The sequence below is a fragment of the Tasmannia lanceolata genome, unplaced genomic scaffold (genome assembly GCF_043159265.1).
Source record: "Tasmannia lanceolata isolate RefF3 unplaced genomic scaffold, GAP_Taslan_0.1 ptg000013l, whole genome shotgun sequence".
NCBI classification, from domain to species: Eukaryota; Viridiplantae; Streptophyta; class Magnoliopsida; order Canellales; family Winteraceae; genus Tasmannia; species Tasmannia lanceolata.
This window is the reverse complement of record NW_027518690.1, coordinates 11697193-11717735: the sequence shown is the minus strand read 5'-3', so window position 1 is coordinate 11717735 and position 20543 is coordinate 11697193. Positions and strand designations below refer to the sequence as shown.

Here is a 20543-nt window from a genome sequence, read left to right as displayed (position 1 = left end):
TCCCATTGTTTTGGTTTGTCCACTCCTGCTTATGAATCTAAAGAAACAATCTTAATATACATTTGAATTAAGTTTAGATTATCCCGTTGTTTTAAGATATTTGTGATGGTTTTTCAGATCTTTTTTTTAGATTTATTGAGAAAGAAAAACGAGCAACATTTTACATTCAATTGGCAATAATAATGACTAAATGGTTGGCACCATTTGGTTGTGTGATTTTTGGACGATCTAATGTGGGGTCCACCAAATGGACGGTTTGGATTTATAATAGTAGGACCCGCCTATAGATTGGGTGATTAAGGCCATTTCCCTTGCTTTGATATTGGCAATCCTCTTTTTATTTTACTTTTTTTCCTTCTCATTAGCTGTTTAAAATTCAAAAAAGAATAAGATAAAAACTATAAATAGCCAGTTAATGGACATGAGGAATGCTAGATTCACAGGCGCCCTTGCAAAATAGGGGCAAAGGGTGCTCCCATTGATCAAATGGCATTAAAGGTGGCGCAGAAAATCACAATCATAACTGCCTTTAATGGTTTTTGACCAATAGGAACGCCATTTGCCCCTTCTTTTGCAAGGGCGCCTGTGAATCTAGCATTCCTCGAAATTGAGGTTAATAAAAGATTAGAGAAGTGCCAATATCAAAACAAGGGCATGTGAATATCATCTCCCCAAAGGGCAGTAGGAGGAAAGTGTTGTGAAAAACCCCCAATAGCAATATGGAATTTCAATGACAAAGCAAAACGAAAGAACGAAACACAAGCAAGCACACAAAGATAAAACAATTTACGTGGTTCGGCGAAGCCTACATCCATGGCGAGGTGACTAGAAAATTCACTATAAAGCAGAAGATTACAAGAGAAGATCAGTCTCCCTAACCAAAACCGCGAGAAACCCTAGTACACCCTTCCCTCCCCCCTTTTTGCTCTCAACCATAGCAAAGAACAAGAGAACCAACATAAACCCTAAAGCCTCTTTATATTTTTATAAAGCGGACCGAAACTTACTCGAATTGGGCCGAAATCACTTAAAATGTGCCTGGCTGAGTGGGCAAAGCCCACGCATTGCCCAATAAATGGGCTGCATCCAGGTCACACACTATATTTCGGATCCCACAGGGTTAAACTCAAGTCATCCAACTCAACAGAAAGTAAAATGACATCATAGTAAAAACAAAGTACAAGTAAAAATGCTATTTACTTTCCCTTTCTTCTTGATTTAGGAGGAAGCTCAAAAGGCTATTATTTGAAAAAAAATCCTTGCAGACAAGGGAAGCAGAATGAACAGTGTATGACAATCAAATGCCTCAGGGAAAGATAAAATGAGGTCATTTTAATTTACTCCCCGAGACAAGCACTATTTCAGTGGCAACCAAATGGAGAGAGGTTCTCTGATTGGGCAAGCCCCACCCATATGGCATCTGCTCTTCATTTTGTTTGTGTATGGGCCCCACTGTCATGCTATCATGAACACATCATTTTTTAGCAAGATCGATCCAAGCGATCACGAAATACGAACCATAACACATTAAGTCCAATATCTAATGTTCTTCAGGCACAATATCTAGTAATCTTCAGTTAAATTAGCATATGATATGATCATGGTATGATACGATCATGGTAAATAGAACAACAACACTTACTCTTAACTCTTTTCAAACTGGTCAGTAAATGTCTTTTTCTGTATCTAAAATGAAGTTAAACAGATGAGTGCCTAAGCAAACATTTCAAATGAACAGGCCTTTCGGTATTTCTTTCTTCAAAGAACCTTTCCTTTAAAACACCATCTAGTCTTGAAGAATGTACTACTAACCTGTCAAATTCCGCGAACAAGTTGCCACATTATCTATCAGTTGAATAAAAACCCATGTACATGAGTGTCAAAGATGTGAATCTCCAACAGCTTTTGTTCTTGTGGATGTTTCGAACTCCTGGAACCTGAAAATTATGGTGAGTGTCATACTTAGGGTCATAAACTTCCTCTGCAACAATCTCTCGGGCTGGTGAGGAAGATGGTTGAAATTGCAATTGGAGTAGTCGTCGCCTTGGAGGGAGGAGCTCAAAAATGGTAAAAAGAATTTCCTAAGTATGATACAGTGAGATCTATGTTGATGCAGTGTTTGTATTTGTCAACGTGACTGGTTCTGTAGGCTCACTACCACCCATATCTTTAGTCTTGTGAAGAAGAAAAGTTCCAGAGAGAATTGTTACAAAGCCACACAATTGAGTTACTATCTGTGATGCATTTTGTGTGTCCCAGTCCTGGATCAGAAATGAGGAAAATATATCAAAACCTTGACAATGTGGTAATCAAATTTAGAGCAACGCAATTTCTCGCTAATTCAAATTTCATAAGCATGCAAACGAGCATGGAAGTGTGGTGAGCCAGGGCGTATATGTTGATTGTCAATTGTTGATCAGGAATGAGACTGTATATCAAATATTATACAAAACAGCATGAAAATGTGGTTTGACATTGTGTTGAAGCTGATTTCAATTTTAATCAAGAATCAGATTGTATATCAAACAATAGAAGGGATTTATAGTGGTTAGCCATAATGGAAACCATGAAAGAAAATCTTCATAGTTTATGGTTTAATTGTCTATCACAGGGAAAAGATAATATGGAATTTGGTCAGTGACCTGTTAAACTAAAATTTGCAGCAGTTGGCAAGATTTACTGATGTAAGAAAGGGGAGAAAAGAGGAGAAGAGGAAGAGAATAAGAATAGAAGAAGATATCAGGGGAAGAAAGGGAAGAGGGAAGAAGGAAGAAGAAATCTGGGGGAGAAATCTCAATCAATCTTTAATAATAAAAAACTAATAATCCCTAATACATGAAGCCTATATATAGGCAATTGAAATCAAATTCCATGGAAAATAAATACATTTCCTAATTTTAAATAACATGAAAAATAAAAGCCCTGGAACTAAAGACCATGGATTTGTGGAAATAAAATTTTTAAATAACATGGAAATAAATTCCTAAAAGTCGTAATGGACAAATATGCCACTTATTGGGCCCACAATCCGTATCATTTACACGGGATGAATGGACAAATATGCCACTTATTGGGCCCACAATCCGTATCATTTACACGGGATGATTGGACATACACATGGTAGATAATTCAACCTTGAACTGGGTTTTGGTACAAATTTTCAACTCAATCAAATTTCCTCTCGAGATTATATATTGTGTGTGTACAAAAGTAGTGGCACTGCACACTTTGTTTTAGACTTTTTAATTAGCTTTTCACGAATGCACACTTTGTTTTGCGTGTAGTTATTAGTGAAATTTAGTGCTGACAATGGGGCAAGATGGCCCAACGGATCGAAGCAGTCATTAGTCAGCTCTGGTCACAAAATCCCAACGGATCATTCACAAATCCAATTGCAAGGTTTGATTAAATAATCAGGCTCAGGTCATATTCAGCTCTGTGTCGGTGATAATTGTTGCCTCTGATATAATGTAAAACAAAATCTCTCCCTTACAACACCATTCAGCCAGAGAATGCTTCTCTCTCTCTCTCTCTCTCTCCAAACATGGAACTTAAACCCAAGACCTCTCTTGACCTCAATCTATCTAACCTAGAGTAGTCACTGAGTCCTCTTCTCCAAGTGCTGAGCCTCAAGTTTTCTCAAGTAATACCTTTAAAACAAAATTCTAAAGCTATAAGGTTTTGGGTGACCACCAAATTGTGCACATGTTCAAGTCCACATAGCTAAAAGAAGCCAGGTTGTGAGCTTATCCATCAAACTAGATGGGAATCCACCAATTAAAGGGTTCAAGCAAACATGAGAGGATGTGGGTAGATATTGTAGGACAGAAAGGTTTAATTTTGGCAGAAAGGGAGGTGTCTTAACCGGAAAGTTTCATGTGAGGATCTCAACCAACTCGACTTATCAAAAAAGGCTTTGAATTATTAGCTCTTTTTAATTTTCCCTTTGGTATATTTTCTCAATTGAAAATGTATGATATGAAATGATATTTTATGGGCATTCAGATCTGTGATTGAAATGCTGGATATCAATTGATTTCCGGTAGGGATTTGAATGTGATTTGGATCAGTCTTAGATCGGAATCAAATTCGATCAGATCCAACATGGTCCGTAGCAAAGGTCAGATTGGATCCAAACATCTTAGGTGGGATATAATGAGGATTTAATTCCAGACCAATGAGGATCTAATCCAATCGTTACACAAACATTCCTAGATATGGCCCTAACCAGCTCGTTGACATCCCTAGTGAAAGAGTGACTTAATATCCATCAAAGCTCAGTGTTTTTTATTAGCCCTGCTTAAGTCTTCCAACATTGGAATTGCAAAAAAAAAAAAAAAAGTTTAGTGTTCCATCTTGCTCATTTATTAGTCTATTCGTAGTATTTATTACACAGGTTTTTAAGATTTATATATGTCATATTTCGCGTTAAAGACATATTGTAGTTCCTCTTTATTTTTGTTAGTCATGCATTTAAGCAATTTATGCTTTCTTTTGGTCACTGAATCATACATATCAACACCCACAAGCCCATGAAACAGTCTGGTTGAAAATCATTTATGTTTAAGACATCATGATAATACAGGATCCACATGATGCATCAAGGGAGAAGCATATCTAATGTTGATATATACAATAAACAATCATGTGAATCTTTTCAAGACTAATATCAATATGAAACAAATCAAAAGGGACGGAATATTAGCAGAACTAGAAGCATTTTGGAGTATAATTTCTTGAAAAGATTAGGGTAACATAGTGCCTAATTTATATACACAGCTGACGGGCAGATATTTCAATTCATATTATCAATGGGTGTCAACCCCTTGAACATAAGATATAGTTCAATTATTAAGCTTCACAAAGAAGATCCAAGCAATTTCTATGTATTGAAATTACCTTAAACATGATCATGCTAGCAAGGATGGTGAAAGAAGTGAACATTACATAGTAGACAGGAGATATCACTGCAGTGTTAAAGGTGTCCAATGCCTGCATATATGAATCCAACCATTAAGAGTAGACAAGCATTTCCCTGTCTAAAAATAAAAATTAAGTATAGCCTCACGAGAACTTGCAAAATGTAAAAACCTTAGTAAAAAGTTAATGGTTACAAGTAATTCTCCACGATATTTTGAGATGCAATGGGAAATTCCGCCTATGTTGACTATCAAAAGAAAAGTTGACAGAACCTTTTCTCCTGAACCCAGTAAGACTCAATTCCCAATTGATCCTTGAGCAGAACACAATTGACAATTGCTTTATAGTATTTAACTTTCACAAATCCTTTGAATACTTATATATATGTGTGTGTGTGTGTGTGTGTGTGTGTGTGTGTGTGTGTGTGTGCGTTTTTACACAATTCTCGTGAAGAACTTTTGTAGGCTGCCGAGTGGAGTGAAATTCTTCAAAGCGGGCAGTTAAATCTGATCATTTTATCCTACCCAAAGAAGTATTGGTTGAATATTTGAGCATATAGTGATGCTAATTAGGCAGGTCATCCAGACATTAGAAGATTAATATCCAGGCCTTGTGTTTTGGTGGTGGTGGTTGATTAATATTATCAATAGCAAGATACAACGGACAGTGCATATTAAGGGCAAAAGAAGAATTCGGTAAATGGTCATTTCATTTGATGAATTATCTTAAATTCGAGACATGGAGCAATAGTTGTGCATACTCCTTACCATAATAATTAGAGTGCAGTCAAACTGTCTCATAATCTAGATTTTTTACCAGGGCCAAGCATAATGAAATTGACTAGCAATTTGTATGAGAAATGGTAGAAGATGGTGACTTCAAACCAGCTTACAATATGCCCCTTGGGGGGCGAAGAAAAAAAAAACTCAAGGTGCCCTCTGGCTACACCTTCTCTAGCTAACCTATCCGCTTATCCATTAGTTAATCTTCTATCATGTTGAAAGGAGATAGAAGAGCCTGCCACTCGCTCCTGAATCCTGTCTATCCAGGGAGTGAGTCTCTATGAGAAAATGTGATTTCCCTTCAACCATATGATGATGTTGAGGGAATCAACATCCAGTATTGTTCTATCAGGGAGGCTCCTATCGATCATCCTGATCCCTAGGAGAGCTACTCTGGTGCCCGCTTCATTTGAATCTGTCCTCCCATTGGGACCCGAGAAGGCCCAAGGAGGCCACCGACTCTTGTAGGACCAGAATTCCCCATGCTGGAACCATTAGCTTGAAGGTACCTGGGCCAGGTGGGGCCCCAGCCTGGGATGGAGTGACACCAGGTCGCCACTATTGCACATTTCTCACCTCCCAACCCTTGCCACAAGTCGTAGGCAGAGACAAACTTGAAGCTTGGAAGGATCTTTACCCAGGATATAGTTAGCACAATCACTTTTAAGAAAAGAAAGAGAGGGCTTTTAACCAATTCTCTGAAAATCCCAGCATTCATTTCCTTCCATATAGCCCATATCGTGGCTAATAGTGAAACGTTCCATAGAATCCTTCGTCTCCTGTGCCAAGGTGCGGAAGACCGTCACTAAAATAGATCAGTAAGTCTCGTGGGGAAAGCCCAAGAGATGTCAAATCTATTCAAGATTCGGGTCCATGTTTCTCTGGCTAGCCTGCAATGGAGGAACATATGGTCTATTGACTCCGCTGCCTCCACACATAGTGAACAATGGTCGACGATCAACATTTGCCGATTTCGCAGGTGGTCCACTGTAAGTATTTATCTTGGCACGTTGTCCATCCGAATGCGCATACTCTGGGCAAAGCTGGAATGCTCCACACTCTATCAAGAAGCAGGACTGGAGGAGGACTCAGGTACTAAGAAAATGATTTGGCGCTAAATACCCCAGATGAATTTCAGGTCTAAACCCTTTTGTCTTCACCAGTCTTCTTGATGTAACAGGCCTCCAACTCTTTTATTAATCTCGCCACCCTATCAAGTTCTCTATCAAAGAAGTTTCTTCTGAAGTCAATTTCCCATGATATCTCGTATTTTGTCCACTCAAAACAATCTTTAACAAATACCTCCTTATCAGCTACCACTGCGAATGAATCCGAAAAGTCTCCTTGAAAAGGACGTCTTGACACCAATTGTCATGCCAAAACTTGATCCTATTTCCTGAATAACCTTTGAATCTGATCCCTTTCATAAATTTCTATTTTTGCCTTAAGATTCCCCTCCATACATTCAAAGTACTGTATCTAGGAATATCATCTGAAATCCAATGTCCCGGCCTCGGACCATACTTGATTTCGATAACTTGAGTCCATAGTTGATGACTTCCCTCTCCATATCTCCAAAGCCTGTTTCCTGTGTTTACACTTCTTAGACTTCTGATACCCAGGCCCCAAGCTTTAAACGGTTCGTAAACTTCCTCCCAGCTCACTAGATGCATTTTGTCTGTCTTTTGATCCCCCTGACAAGAATCTCCTCTGGATTTCTTCAATTCTTTTTACCACACTCGTAAAAGATCTAAAGATCGGCGAATCTTTCCTACTTTTATAAACAATCTCAAATCGGATCCCAACAATTTCGTAAGCCATTTCTATTGGGCTACCGATGTGATCCATTTTTATAGGAAATACTTAAGACTGGGGTGATCAGTGTCGATCTGAAAATGATGACCAACCAAATAGGGGTGCCACTTCCCCATGGCATACACAATAGCCTACATCTCCATTTTATAAGTAGAGAGGCCTAAATTTTCCATTGAGAGAGCCTTGCTAAGGAATGCAATGGGCCGTCCTTTCTGCATCAAAATGACTTTAATTCCTGATTACTAAATCCACTTCAGCGCATCCTTCTTGAGCATATGAGTAATTGGGCGACTAATTTTCCCATACTCACGTACAAATCAACGAGAACAACCAGTTAAACTGAAAAACTCATACATGCTTTTTTGGAGTCTTGGATTTCAGCCAGTTCACCATGCTTTCAATCTTTGAAAAATCGGTTGCCACCCCGCAATTTGAAATCATGTTATCCAATTCATGGTGACAAAATATGCACAGCTTGGCATAGAGCTGATGTTGTCGGAGGAGCGTCAAGGTAGGTGTTGTAGATGTTCTTGCCAACTTTTGCCATACACCAAAATATCATTAAAAAAATCAATATATACTTGCGCAGATAGGGCAAAATATCTCGTTCTGTAGGCTCTGAAATGTCAAGAAGCCATTTGTCAAGCCAAAGGGCATAACTAGAAACTCGAAATGCCCTTCATGAGTTCATAAAACTGTTTTTTGCACATTGGAAGGTTGCACCAGAATTTGATGATATCCGAAGCGTAGATCTAGTTTTGAAAAAACTAGGCTCCATCTAATTCATCAAGTTCATGGTGGATCGCCAGTATGGGCAATTTGTCCTTTATAGTATCATAATTCAAGGCCCGATAATCCACACACATTCGCAACAAGTGAAAGCCCCCACAAAGTAAAAACCTCCATAGAGTGGGCCACCGAGGACGGCGGATGCAGAAGCATGGTGGAATGTTACGGTCCTGAGCGGAGGCCTGCCTAGGAATGGGATTGATTAGGTGAGACCTAGAATGATATGGGACAAGTTTAAAGGGCCTAGCCTAACGTTTTCCATCTGCTCTACAGCTTTTGGCGTACTGGTTGGGTACCTAACAGAAAAGAAATAGTTGGGAATCTATCAGGCTCAAGAAGGTAATTCATTGATCAAAATAATTCACTTTTCTGTTTTGAAAAGTTTGGTGATGTTTTGTTGTAAAACTGTTCATCTTATTCATTTTTCTAGAAGCATAAGGATGGAGTAACAACAATACTAGTTTATTACATTGATGTTATTCTTACCAGGAGATAAAAGAAAATTTCTTTGGAAGAGACAAAAGGGAGCAATTGAGCACGGCAATGATACTAAGGAGCTTGAGCCTCTCAAGTCTTGGAACAGAGTTAGCTATCCAAGAACATAATACTTTTCTTATAGTGGAAATATACCTTAAACACCCCAAGGAAACCGATAAACTTCAGTCAAAACATATTTTACACACCCATTGAGCAAAATATACCTTAAACACCTTGTTAACTTACCAACTTCTCCAAAAGCTTAAGCTGTTGGAGAAAGGCGTTATTCATCTTTTATACTTTAACACTCCCCCGCACGTGTGGCCCACTTGGCAAACACGTGGCACATGTGGTCCCACTTTGGGCCGACCATCGCATGTGGATTTTTGCTATCCGGGAGGTTTGAACTCGAGACCTTTGTCTCTGATACCATGTTAACTTACCAACTTCTCCAAAAGCTTAAGCTGTTGGAGAGAGGCGTTATTCATCTTTTATACTTTAACACACCCTAAGGAAACTGATAAACTTCAGTCAAAACATATTTTACACATCTATTGAGCGAACTCGTCACCTTACTCTAGATGATGGTGCCTTGTTGGAAAACACAAGGTTATATCTGAAGCTAGTAATATTATCAATCTCACCATTACCAATGACACCATTCATATGGAGTCAGCTCATGCATCTGCTGTGCATTTCCCACCTAGAGGCAGTTTATCGAATTTTGAGATATTTGAAAATGTCTTCAACCAAGGTATTTACTATGCATTTCATAGTTGCTTCCATATATCGGCCTTCTCTAATGCTGATCAGTAGGATCACCAACAAATAGGCATTTTACCATTGGTAACTATACATTTGTGAGAAAAAATCTAGTTACATGGAAGAGCAAAAAACAGATTGTTGTTGCTAGATCGAGTGTAAACCTGAGTATAGAACCCTGGAACTGATATCTATGAGCAAATCCAGACCTCTATGAAGATTTTCTATGACAACCACATCGCAATTTAAATGCATCTCCCAACCTAGATTTGAAGAGAGAACAAAAGAGGGGAATACATACATACATTTATGTACACACACATACGTATGTAGGTATGTATAGGGGGATTATCATTATGTGAGGGAAAGAGTAACAAGGAGATGCAACTCCCTATACCAAAATTTCAATTGTCGGGCATTTAATAAGAGATTGGGAAGAAAAGTTGAGTGTAATAGTTGAAAGGCTAGGCATGACGGACGGACATCAATGATTGAGCTTGAGGGTGAGTGTTGAGAGTATGAGGTTAGAGTTGTAATTTATTATAGTTTCCTGGTTTTTCTCTTTTCTTCCTCAGGTTATTTTAGTATAAGGACATTCTTGAAATGATGTATTTTGGCATCTCTTAATAGAAGATCGTCAGAATGAAAAATTAACTCTTTCTATTTTGCCCTGTACTTTCCAACTCTTTCTCAACACCTTTTAATATTGAATTGACATAATCTGCAAGGCACTTACTAGTTTCATTTTTTTCATGCATTGCAAAACAAGTTTGTGAGTTACCTTGTTCAAATAGTTCATCTGCAGAAGACAACAAATCACAACAACAAGTGTAAAAAACCAAGTCTGGAGATAGACAAATTGATTCATTCCCGAAAATGTTAGCTTTAAAGCAATCCCCAATGCCTTCACACTCATAACCTACACTCAAAACGTGTGAAAGAAGAAAATTAGAAATATGATGAGCAAAAACGATGAGCCAATTTATATTATGAAGTAAATGGTAGTAAACATACCGTAAGAGAACCCATAAGTGAGCAAATTCCGATGTATACCAGCATATGTGTATGGCCATAACGTGGAACAAACACGAAAATGAGGACAAGAACTAATACCAAAATTATGAAGGAGTAAACAATGAAACCTGTAGGAACCAAGGAAGGGTTTATCAGCTTTGAATAATTCTAAGCATAAGTTGCACAGAAATTTATAGCATGCATGTGAACTACTGTATCAAAGAATAGACTGCATGTGAACAATTGTATCAAGCAACAAATCTATCGAAAAAAATCCTTGGAGATCTCCAACTTTACCCATTATGAAAAAACCAAGAAATAGCAAAAATGTTGTGACAGTTGTATCCAAAACAAGAATGTATGTGTATTGTATATATACATATGTGGGATTTGCTAGGGACCATCGTAGAAGGCATTTCACTTTTCAACAGATTTTGTCTTATTCATTCAATTCATCTGAGGTGGCTGCTCTCTCATGCAACAGACGGCCCACGAAATGCCTTTTGCTATGGTCCCTAGCAAATCCTTACATACATACATGCATATATATATATATATATATATATATATATGAGAAAAGTGTAGCTACACATACGTGTAGCTAACTTAGCTACACCAACGGCTTAAAATACAGTGGGCCCCACATTGTTTGGGTGATGCAAACCATTCATTTGATGGGCCCTCACATAGATAGGGTGTGCCCAAAAAATCAGCTCCATAGGATCATCCCAACCCTACGATTTGTGGAGGCAAAATTGGACGTGTAAAAACCTTCACAAATCTATCAATTTTTGCCTTCACAGTTTGAAGGGTTGGGATGATCCTATGGAGCTGATTTTTTGGGCACACCCTATCAATGTGAGGGCCTATCCAATGAATGGTTTGGATCATCCAAATAATGTGGGCCCACTGTATTTTAAGCCGTCGGTGTAGCTAAGTTAGCTACACGTACGTGTAGCTTCACTTAACTCATATATATATATATATATATATATATATATATATATATATATATATATATATATATATATTGTTAGACTATATGCCCTGAAAAGCCAGCAGAATGACATTTATAAATTAATAAAGGTTTATTTCATGACATGAATGGGTAATTATAATAATGAATGTGTGTGATGTGCTTGTTTATTGACACATGTTCGTCCTTAGGTAGCATAGTAGAAATGTCATGCTCAAAGGATTCACAGATCCAAGGGAGCAAGGAGATATGGCATCTCGGTTCTTTGCAAGCCTTAATAGTTCCTAGTTGGGAAAGAGACTGGGCATCTCTTTCTGTATGCAACTAGTACCAGTCTTGCCTACATGCACGTGAAGTGACTTATCTTGGTCATCTGGGCAGTGGACCCTATGCAGGAAGAGTGGGTGCGACGATTGGATCGCGTAACCGAACCGGATAAAAAAAAGAACAACTTGTGGACAAGAAAGTATAAAGTTGTTCTTCCAGACAGGACCCTTCACAAGTCCTTAAACCTGAGGGTTCTTATTGGTCTGCCGGTCCGTTATAGGGTCTTAGTCTATCTTATAGTGATTCTGTTTTTAGAGTCACATTCGGATGGAGCTATATCCTAGAGCAAACCCTCGAGACCAATAGTGATACTCAACAAGGGATTCTTCACCCTAAAATTTAGGGATTGACACCTACAATTTTGTCAGAGCGGTAAGCCTATTAAATAGCCTGACCAGGCGGATTTGATAAAACGTTTATCAAAAAGTTTTATGAAACATTGAATTGTTTTCAAAGGATTTTACAAATGCATTTGGAGGCCGAACACCGCTTGACCAAAATGGTATACCAAGAGTGGGCCAAGGGGGTAAATGGTGTCCACCTCCCATATGACTTAACTCAGTAGATGTGGTTACGAAGAAATGACTTGCACATACGTGATGTGATTAGGGGTAAGATGATCTAACGGTCATCTTCAGGTTTACTTTTCAATGGAGGCCACTGACCTAATGCGAGTGTAGTTTAACTACAGAGCGAGATCGCAATGGGGCCCACCATAGGGTTCTGCAGGATTGACTGTCGGATCCCTACGACGATCCCACTCACAACTCGAATGACCCGGTAACATCCAAATGGATCAGGGTTCCACATTTTTTGTAATTGCACGGAAGGATATGATCTGTTAGATTAATGTGGATATTAATTTTATATATATATATATATATATATATATATTGATATATGTATATATACATGTCTTTGTTAAGTAAGTAATAAGAGACAATAAAAGAATTTTCGAAGACAAATTAGAGCCGAAATAACTCCCATTGGATGTGAGTCATTAATCAATTAAATTATTAATTAATTTATTATTTATTTATTTAATTATTATACATTATTATGTATTATTAATTTAATTAATAATTAGCATAATAATGTGTAATTCAAATGAGGATAGTTATTCCCAAACCGGTTTTGCAAAAGTTGCAGAATTGGAACGGAATTGAGAATTGGGATAGGACTACACATTTGGATAAGGTTTGTGGGGCCCACAACACTCCTAAATCAGTTGGAGAGCTTGGGAAAAAAGTCTCAATTGCTCAAGGACTTTGAGTTGCACTCAAACTCCTTGTTGGATAAGAATTGCTAAATTGTAGGATCTACAAAGCAGGCAATTTGTTTCCAACACCAATTCTTATGAGATAAGGCCACAAGGGCTGGAGGGAGGCCTCCATACACATTCTCCCATGTATCTTTAGTGTCCCCACATAGCCTTGGAGGTTTAGGAGAGTCTCATTCACTCGAGGAGTCTCTATTCAAGTTGGTTTCTCAATTGGATTGGAATTGGGAGAGAGAAACAATGATTTATCAAACCAAAACTCTACTTTATATAAAGGAGAGAGGGGAGAACGAAATTTCAAGTGTAGAATACTCAAAAATTCGTTCTCCCTTGTTCCCACTTTGGAAAAATAGTTTTCCATCTCTCTCTCTCTTTATTTCTCTTCCAATTGAACTAGTTTCAAAGCGAAAGGCTTCCAATCAAATTTTCTATTCTCTACAACAAAGGTACTGATTAGATCAGACCTTAAATAGGTGAATGACAGTTATTCACATCCACAATAGTCCGAGCAAAGAAAAAGAATCCATCGGTTCAACTTACGGGGTCCGCGGCGTTTAGAACGATCGCAACCGTTCGAGGAGTAGATCAAGTAGCGTGGTTACTTGATTTCTTCTTTAAAGAGGTATTTATTAATGTTTGATTAAAATAATTAACTAATCTAGACTCTAGGATCTTGGGCAAAAGCAAGATCGAAAAGAAAATTTTAAAGTTCTATGCGATTTTTGTTCCACTGCGCATAGCGATCTTGCCAGAAGGGGATAACCTTCCTATATATATATAATACTTGTGCATGCAAACTGCAGAATTAATTTGAAGAATCTAACAAAGAATAAGAGATAGAGTTCAAAACACAAATATGACCAGATGTAAATGCGTTAGGCTTTAACTTGTGAAAATTACCTGGCTCAGTAGCAAGGTGCCATACTTCCTTAACTGATTCAATAACTTTCTCTCGTGGAGCGTGTAAAACAATAGTGGTAGAACCCACTACACAAAGAATGCAGCCGAGGACACCAAAAATGTGCAATTTCTCTTTCAAAATAAAATGAGCTAGCACTGCACTGCATGAAAGTATTTTAGGGTAAAATTCACTGCTCTGAACCTAATTTCACAATGCTTCCCCATACAATACCTGACAATGATACTCAGAGCTCCCAAGGGAGTAACAAGAATTGCAGGAGCAAACGCATAAGCCGCAAAGTTAGCTATTTCACCAACAATCACTAGAAAAACAAATGTAATAAGCATTTGAACAAGGCCAAAATCACTGGAAAGACAAAGCTAACAAACAGTGTTGTGAAAGCAAGAAACAAATACTATTGGTTCCATAGAAAAATCTAATTTGTTGTAGGAGAGTGACAATTACAAAAACACACCACAAATTTATGATTTGTGGACACGGCAGATTATCGGACACGGCAAACCCCCAAATGTAGAAACGGGGACACGGCTAAAACAGAAAGTATATATAATCATGATTTGTGAACATGGATTCTCGTGTCGAGTTTCGACACGAATATGAGGTGTCTGACATGACAACCCCTAAAAATCTAGAAATAGTGTCACGCTCACGCCCACACATACATACATATAAAATTGCTGATTACTATCATAATTTGCAACAATATAGATACAATATTCATTTAACAAACTAATAAATCTTAGGATTAATCAACTATAATTTAAAACAAACATGAGATAATGAAATAACAAAGCATTCATCAATTTAATATAGTTCTCTTTAGTCTCCAATACACACAATAAGAAAGGGAGGCTAATAGAATATAATGAATATAATATTGGAATAAGAGTTTGTTTAGGTTTTAGGTTTGGGTGGGGGGGGGGGGAGATATAACAACAGATGTTAGATAAAGAAGAGGTAAAAGAAGAGTTTATGATAAAAGAAGTGTTAATGATAAAAGAGGTAAACATAACCTTCAATAATAAAACAGAATGCCACACTTGTAATGGTACAAAAACATGTAGATACGCCCACATTAAGTCTAACACTTCTAGCAATACATTTAGAAGTGTTGAAAGGGGTGTCGACATGCGTGGACATGCATGTTGGCAATAAATTCAAAGTGTCAGCTAAATCATAGTCACAGACAATGGTCATAAAGCAAGAAAACGGTATTATAAGATCCACAAAAATTTAGGGAAATGATATATCCGTCCCTTTTTTATACTAGGGACAGCCACCTCTAGTATACAAGAGTAGACATAAATACACTAGAGGGGGCTGTCCCAAGTAAAAAAGGGGCGAATATATCACTTCCCAAAATTTAAGCCATTTTAAAAGTGAGAGTATACTGCACTAAATGTAAGAAAAAAATCTCCACAGCCTTATGCAAGAATCTGACTAAAGAATTCTCTCAAAATGAAATAGCTGCACAAATTCTAGAAAAATAACACAAAGCAAGCTTCAGAGAACTACTAGCCACGGAAGCTGTAATAAAAGAAATGGTGTTACCAACATTCTATACAAATAAAAATACGCAAACTATGATCAATGATATAAGGATGAATCACTCTGCTATGAAGTGCTTCTACCAACCATTCCTAGTTGACATATACTGACAAGAAAAACATCGACATAGACCATGCTCTTGAAGATAACATGGAAAGTTCTTATGAATACTCTTTTAAACCTACTAGCTAGCAACCTTCATTTTCACCCATGTAACTTTTTTTGTATAAATGACTAGTTATTAAAGCATGGTAAATATCTTTTTTATGCTCCAGGAGATGAAAAAGAAAAAATATATAATAGTTGCAATCATCTGGAAGTATCACATAATCACTAGAATTGACCCAGTGGGGATAGATAAAGCACTCATCCTTTATTGTGAATAAATTATGATGGGCAAACAATTAGCCTTCATTTTATCCGTGCAACAAGTTGTCGTGTATGGATGCCCAACTACCTCCACTTGTTTACACCTATTTTTTAATTTGGAATCGGTCACCTGAGACCGAGCCATCGACTGATGACCTATCCTTTGAAGTCAAGGTAGTTGCATGCCAAGTGTCATTTTCTTAGAAGATGGAGGCAAGAGTTATCCTCAAATAAAGGGCCATGCAAAATTCAAAATGAGAAGTGGACGGTTAGATCAACTTCCCTCTCAAAACACAGGACAGTAGTGATTAGTTACAGATGAGGCTATAAAAGAGATGATTGCATCAGGAGAAGAGGTACCAGAACCATCAAACATGTCTTAACATTTTTCTTTACTTTTTCGCATTGTACCTTTACTTTTCAGTAGCTGTAGCTTATCCCCAAGAATTAAAGACACAACAGTCTGGATTCATCCTCTCATGTGAGCATTTCTCTTTAATTCCCTATCACTCGCACTAGCATTTGTTTGAGTTGATTTATTAAGACCCTAATCGAGCACCTATTGATCTCTAGTCGCTTGCATTCTGTGTGCATCGATGTCGTCATTTGCGTTCTGCCCGCATAGACGTTCAATGTGGGCCGTTCACATTCTGCATGTGTCGACATGTTGTTCCCATTCTGCATGTGTCGACGTGTCGTTCCCATTCTGCATGTGTCAACATTCAAAGCTACCATTTTGGCATCATGTCGTTCTGGAAAAGTTCTTTTTTTATAAAGTCACTAGAGCCCAAGGAAGAAGTGGTGTTCCCCTCTTCTACTCAATTGCGTGAAATCCAATCTCAGGGGCGAAAATCGGTTGACTACCCCTAGAATTGAATTTTGGAATCCTTACAAAATTGGCACATCCACGCATTCATCTCTCTCTCTCTCTCTCTCTCTCTCTCTCTCTCTCTCTCTCTCACACACACACACACACACACACACACACACACCACTCGCACTGACCGACCATGGCAGTCACCTGGCAACTGAAGAAACACCAGTGGATGTGGAGAGATCCATCTACGAAATGAAAGATAGTTGCCCAGTATTAAGAAATGATGTCACTTGCCAAAGCTGCATATTGAACTAGTTGGAGAATGTGCAGTAATGTTCACATTTTTGCTGTGATGGTGTCGGGTTAGCTGATTGATTTGTGCTCAGTTGATATGGTTAAAATTGATCCACTCCAGACTTACCAAACTTGAACCACCTAGCTCAAATTAATGTGAAAAGACAAGAAATAAATTAAATCTATTTCACTGTTGAAATGCAATGAGCCCTATAGAAGATCACACATGGCAAGGAAATGAACAAAAAGAGAAACAAGCACGGTTGATTGATTTCCCTCATGTATCACTTGATAACTTGTCCTTCTGTTAGATGTAAGGTTTAAACAGGAGTTGATACAATTTCATTGTGACAGATTAAAAATGCATACATGTTGCTCTTCGAACTGTTGTTATGTGACTAACTAAAACCTATATGTGATTTGGGACAGTGATGTATTAACAATTGAAAACAATGTTTCTACTGGTTTTCTTGTGATAAAAACAATACATATCCACCCCTCAGCCATGCGAAAGAACTACAATCCAGCATTATACTTACTAGTCACCATTCCAAGCCACCATAAAGGCTCGCACAAGTAAGAGTAACCACCTGAACCTGAAAATGAACAAGCCAACAAAGTATCAAAATCATTTCAATTATTACTTAAGAATAACCACATGATCCTCAAAATAAACAAACCAACAAAGTATCAGAATCATTTCAAGTATTACTTCCTCCATGATTGTAACTTGCAACAACCACAAACCATCAAAACAGCAAGTGAACAAGATGCAACTTCATAGAGAAAAACCCCTTCCTGGGCAACAAACAAAACCGCAATACTTGATTCTCTAGGGCTCCGTTTCTTTCAACGTAAAATGGGCGTAAAACAAATTTTACGCCTAATTTTGAACGTAAAGTTGAGCTTAAAATTTGTTTTACGCCCATTTTACGTCAAAAGAAACAGAGCCTAGATGAAAAAATGGAACCCAAATTCTAATAGAACAAATGAAAACTTCTATTACATATACCAGCTATTGTGTATACACATACATTTGCACATATTTTCAATTGGAAGACAAATTGTTTAGTCTCTAACCAGAATCAAATCACATTGTTGAGAAAATTTCATGACTAAATCAACAAAACCCAGATAGTAAAAACCAAAAAAAAATAATAAAAAAAAAAAGAAAAAAAAAAGGACTAACCTGCTCTGACTCCATAAGCCCCTGCTCTTTTCAACCCTTTTTTCTTGACAATAAAACTCGACCCAATGAAGATGCTCGATGAGAGAGCCAAAATAAGCCCATGAACATTATCAGTTGATATTGCCATTAAAACTAACAAATCAAAAAAGAAAAAATAAATAAAAAATCTTGCAATAGCAAAGCTCCTAAAACCCAAATCCTGCAAACCCAGATGAGAAAAACATGGAAAATCTCCCTGGGCTAACAAGGAAGAAAGAAAAGGGGGAAATGAATCATTTGCCTTGGATCTCTAGGATTCAAAATCTTTCATCCTCATTGAAATACAAAGGGGAAAAATAATTAAAATGTTGATGAAATGATGGATTGAGGATGATGAATGAAATGATGATGGATGATGGGTCATGTTCATCTCAGCTATGCAGAGAGAGAGAGAGAGAGAGAGAGAGAGAGAGAGACCGTTACGTTTGAGTCCTAAACGAATAGAAACTCCACCACAATTTATGCAGGGCTCCGAATCTCACGTTGAGTTCCAAAACAGCTGTGCATGCATTCACTGTTTGATTCTATAACGCCTTATTATCAAGGGATCTTAGGAGAACACTTTGAAAACGGGATTCCGTTTGGGAAATAAGAACGGTACTGAAATGACCGTTGATTTGACCCATTTAAATGTGCATTTAATTATTTATTGCTTTTATGGACGTGGCTCAAATGGTTGATGCCTGTTTTTTTTTCAAAACGGAATCCCGTTTTCCTAGCAGTGGCATTTTTAAAAAAAGTACTTTGACATTTTATGTTGTGTGGGGCCGAGTCCAGTATTTTAAAAAATAAACACTGTAGGGTCCACTTTAAAGGGATACAAGCAGGCCGTGCCACATCATAAATAGGTTGTGCACCCAAAAATAAACATTTCCATGGGATGATTCTAACCCTCCGATCATTTCCAACGTAAATAGTTTGTGCCCCGAAAACCTCTAAAGATTGGAAGGTTATGATGATCCTCCTGTCCATAGGATGATCCTAACCCAATCTATAGGTTTTGAGAGATCTTTTAGAAGGTTATGATGATCCTCCTATCCATATGACGATCCTAACCATATCTATAGGTTTAGGGGGATCAATAGAGGTTTTCCTGCAAAATCTTAAGTGGGCAATCATTGATCTAAGATCGACGGTCTAGATTGAAGAATGAGATTAAGTGTGAAATTACTGAAGTTATCCTTTTCCACAGTGATCAGTAAAAGGTATAAGGGTAATAAGTGCATCTCATCCCTATCGAGACATTGATGATTAATGTAGCTCTGGATTCGATTGTATCCGTTGGTTAAAAAGATTAAGTCGGCTAGAAAAAGATTAAGTCAGCTAGAGTTCTATTGTGAGTGTGACTCTAGGAGGTGTTGATCTATAAATAAAGGGGTTGGTCTCTGCTGCCGTCTAACCTAGACAAAAGAGATCTCCCCCACGAGATATCAGCCATAACAGAAAGGCAGTAGAAGATTCATCCTAATTGATCTCCCCCACGAGAGATCAGGCATAATAGAAAGGCAGTAGAAGACCCAGCCTAATCGATCACGCCATGGCCGATTGAGGTTAGCCTTTCAATCCTTCTTTTTTATTCAAGTACTTTGCATGGGTCAATGGGAAGATTCTTTACATAATTTATATTGTTAATTTGTAATCATGGCATATAGATTGAACACCATGATCCTTAAGTATTACATTTTCGGCACAAATTATATACGTTGGAAATTATCGTAGAGTTACTATACATCCACACACAATATAAAATCTCAGAAGTTATTGTATGGGGGCCATTGGGTAACAGGTGTTGCCCTTAAGATCTTTTCCGTAGGATGATCCTAACCCTCCGATCTATTGAGAGACTGCACATTAAGGAAACATCAATAGATCAGAGGGTTGGGATCATCCTACAAAAAAGATTTTCATGGCAGTCTCTCAATAGATCGGAGGGTTAGGATCATCCTAAGGAAAAGATTTTCACGGCACAACCTATTTACATTGTGGCTCAACAGATGAACTAGTTGGATCATCCAGTGAAGTAGGCATACAATACTTTTCGAAAAAATACTGGATTATACAGCCACACAGCATAAAAAAAATAAAAATCTCCCACTTTCAGTATCTATTTCAAAATCTGCAGAAGTGTCACCTATGAAGGTGGATGACAACTGTTGATCTGGGTTGATGAGTGGGCCATAGCCCAAAAATACATCAATCCAGCCAGCCATCTGCTGCCACTTTT

The 20543-nt window shown here is 37.8% G+C and overlaps 1 protein-coding gene across 1 annotated transcript; it reads right to left on the bottom strand.

Annotated features, from left to right (window-relative positions):
- Positions 1-1554: 1554 nt before the first annotated feature.
- LOC143890808 (putative magnesium transporter NIPA2) lies at positions 1555-18807 on the bottom strand. Its single transcript, XM_077395488.1, has 9 exons — positions 18737-18807; positions 18281-18412; positions 17631-17687; positions 14274-14364; positions 14042-14202; positions 10560-10687; positions 10327-10464; positions 4900-4992; positions 1555-2261 (listed from the first exon to the last, which is right to left on the bottom strand). Exons 2-9 carry the CDS (start codon positions 18405-18407, stop codon positions 2103-2105), a joined length of 954 nt encoding a protein of 317 aa, XP_077251603.1. The 5' UTR covers positions 18408-18412; positions 18737-18807; the 3' UTR covers positions 1555-2102.
- Between the last annotated feature and the right edge of the window lie 1736 nt (positions 18808-20543).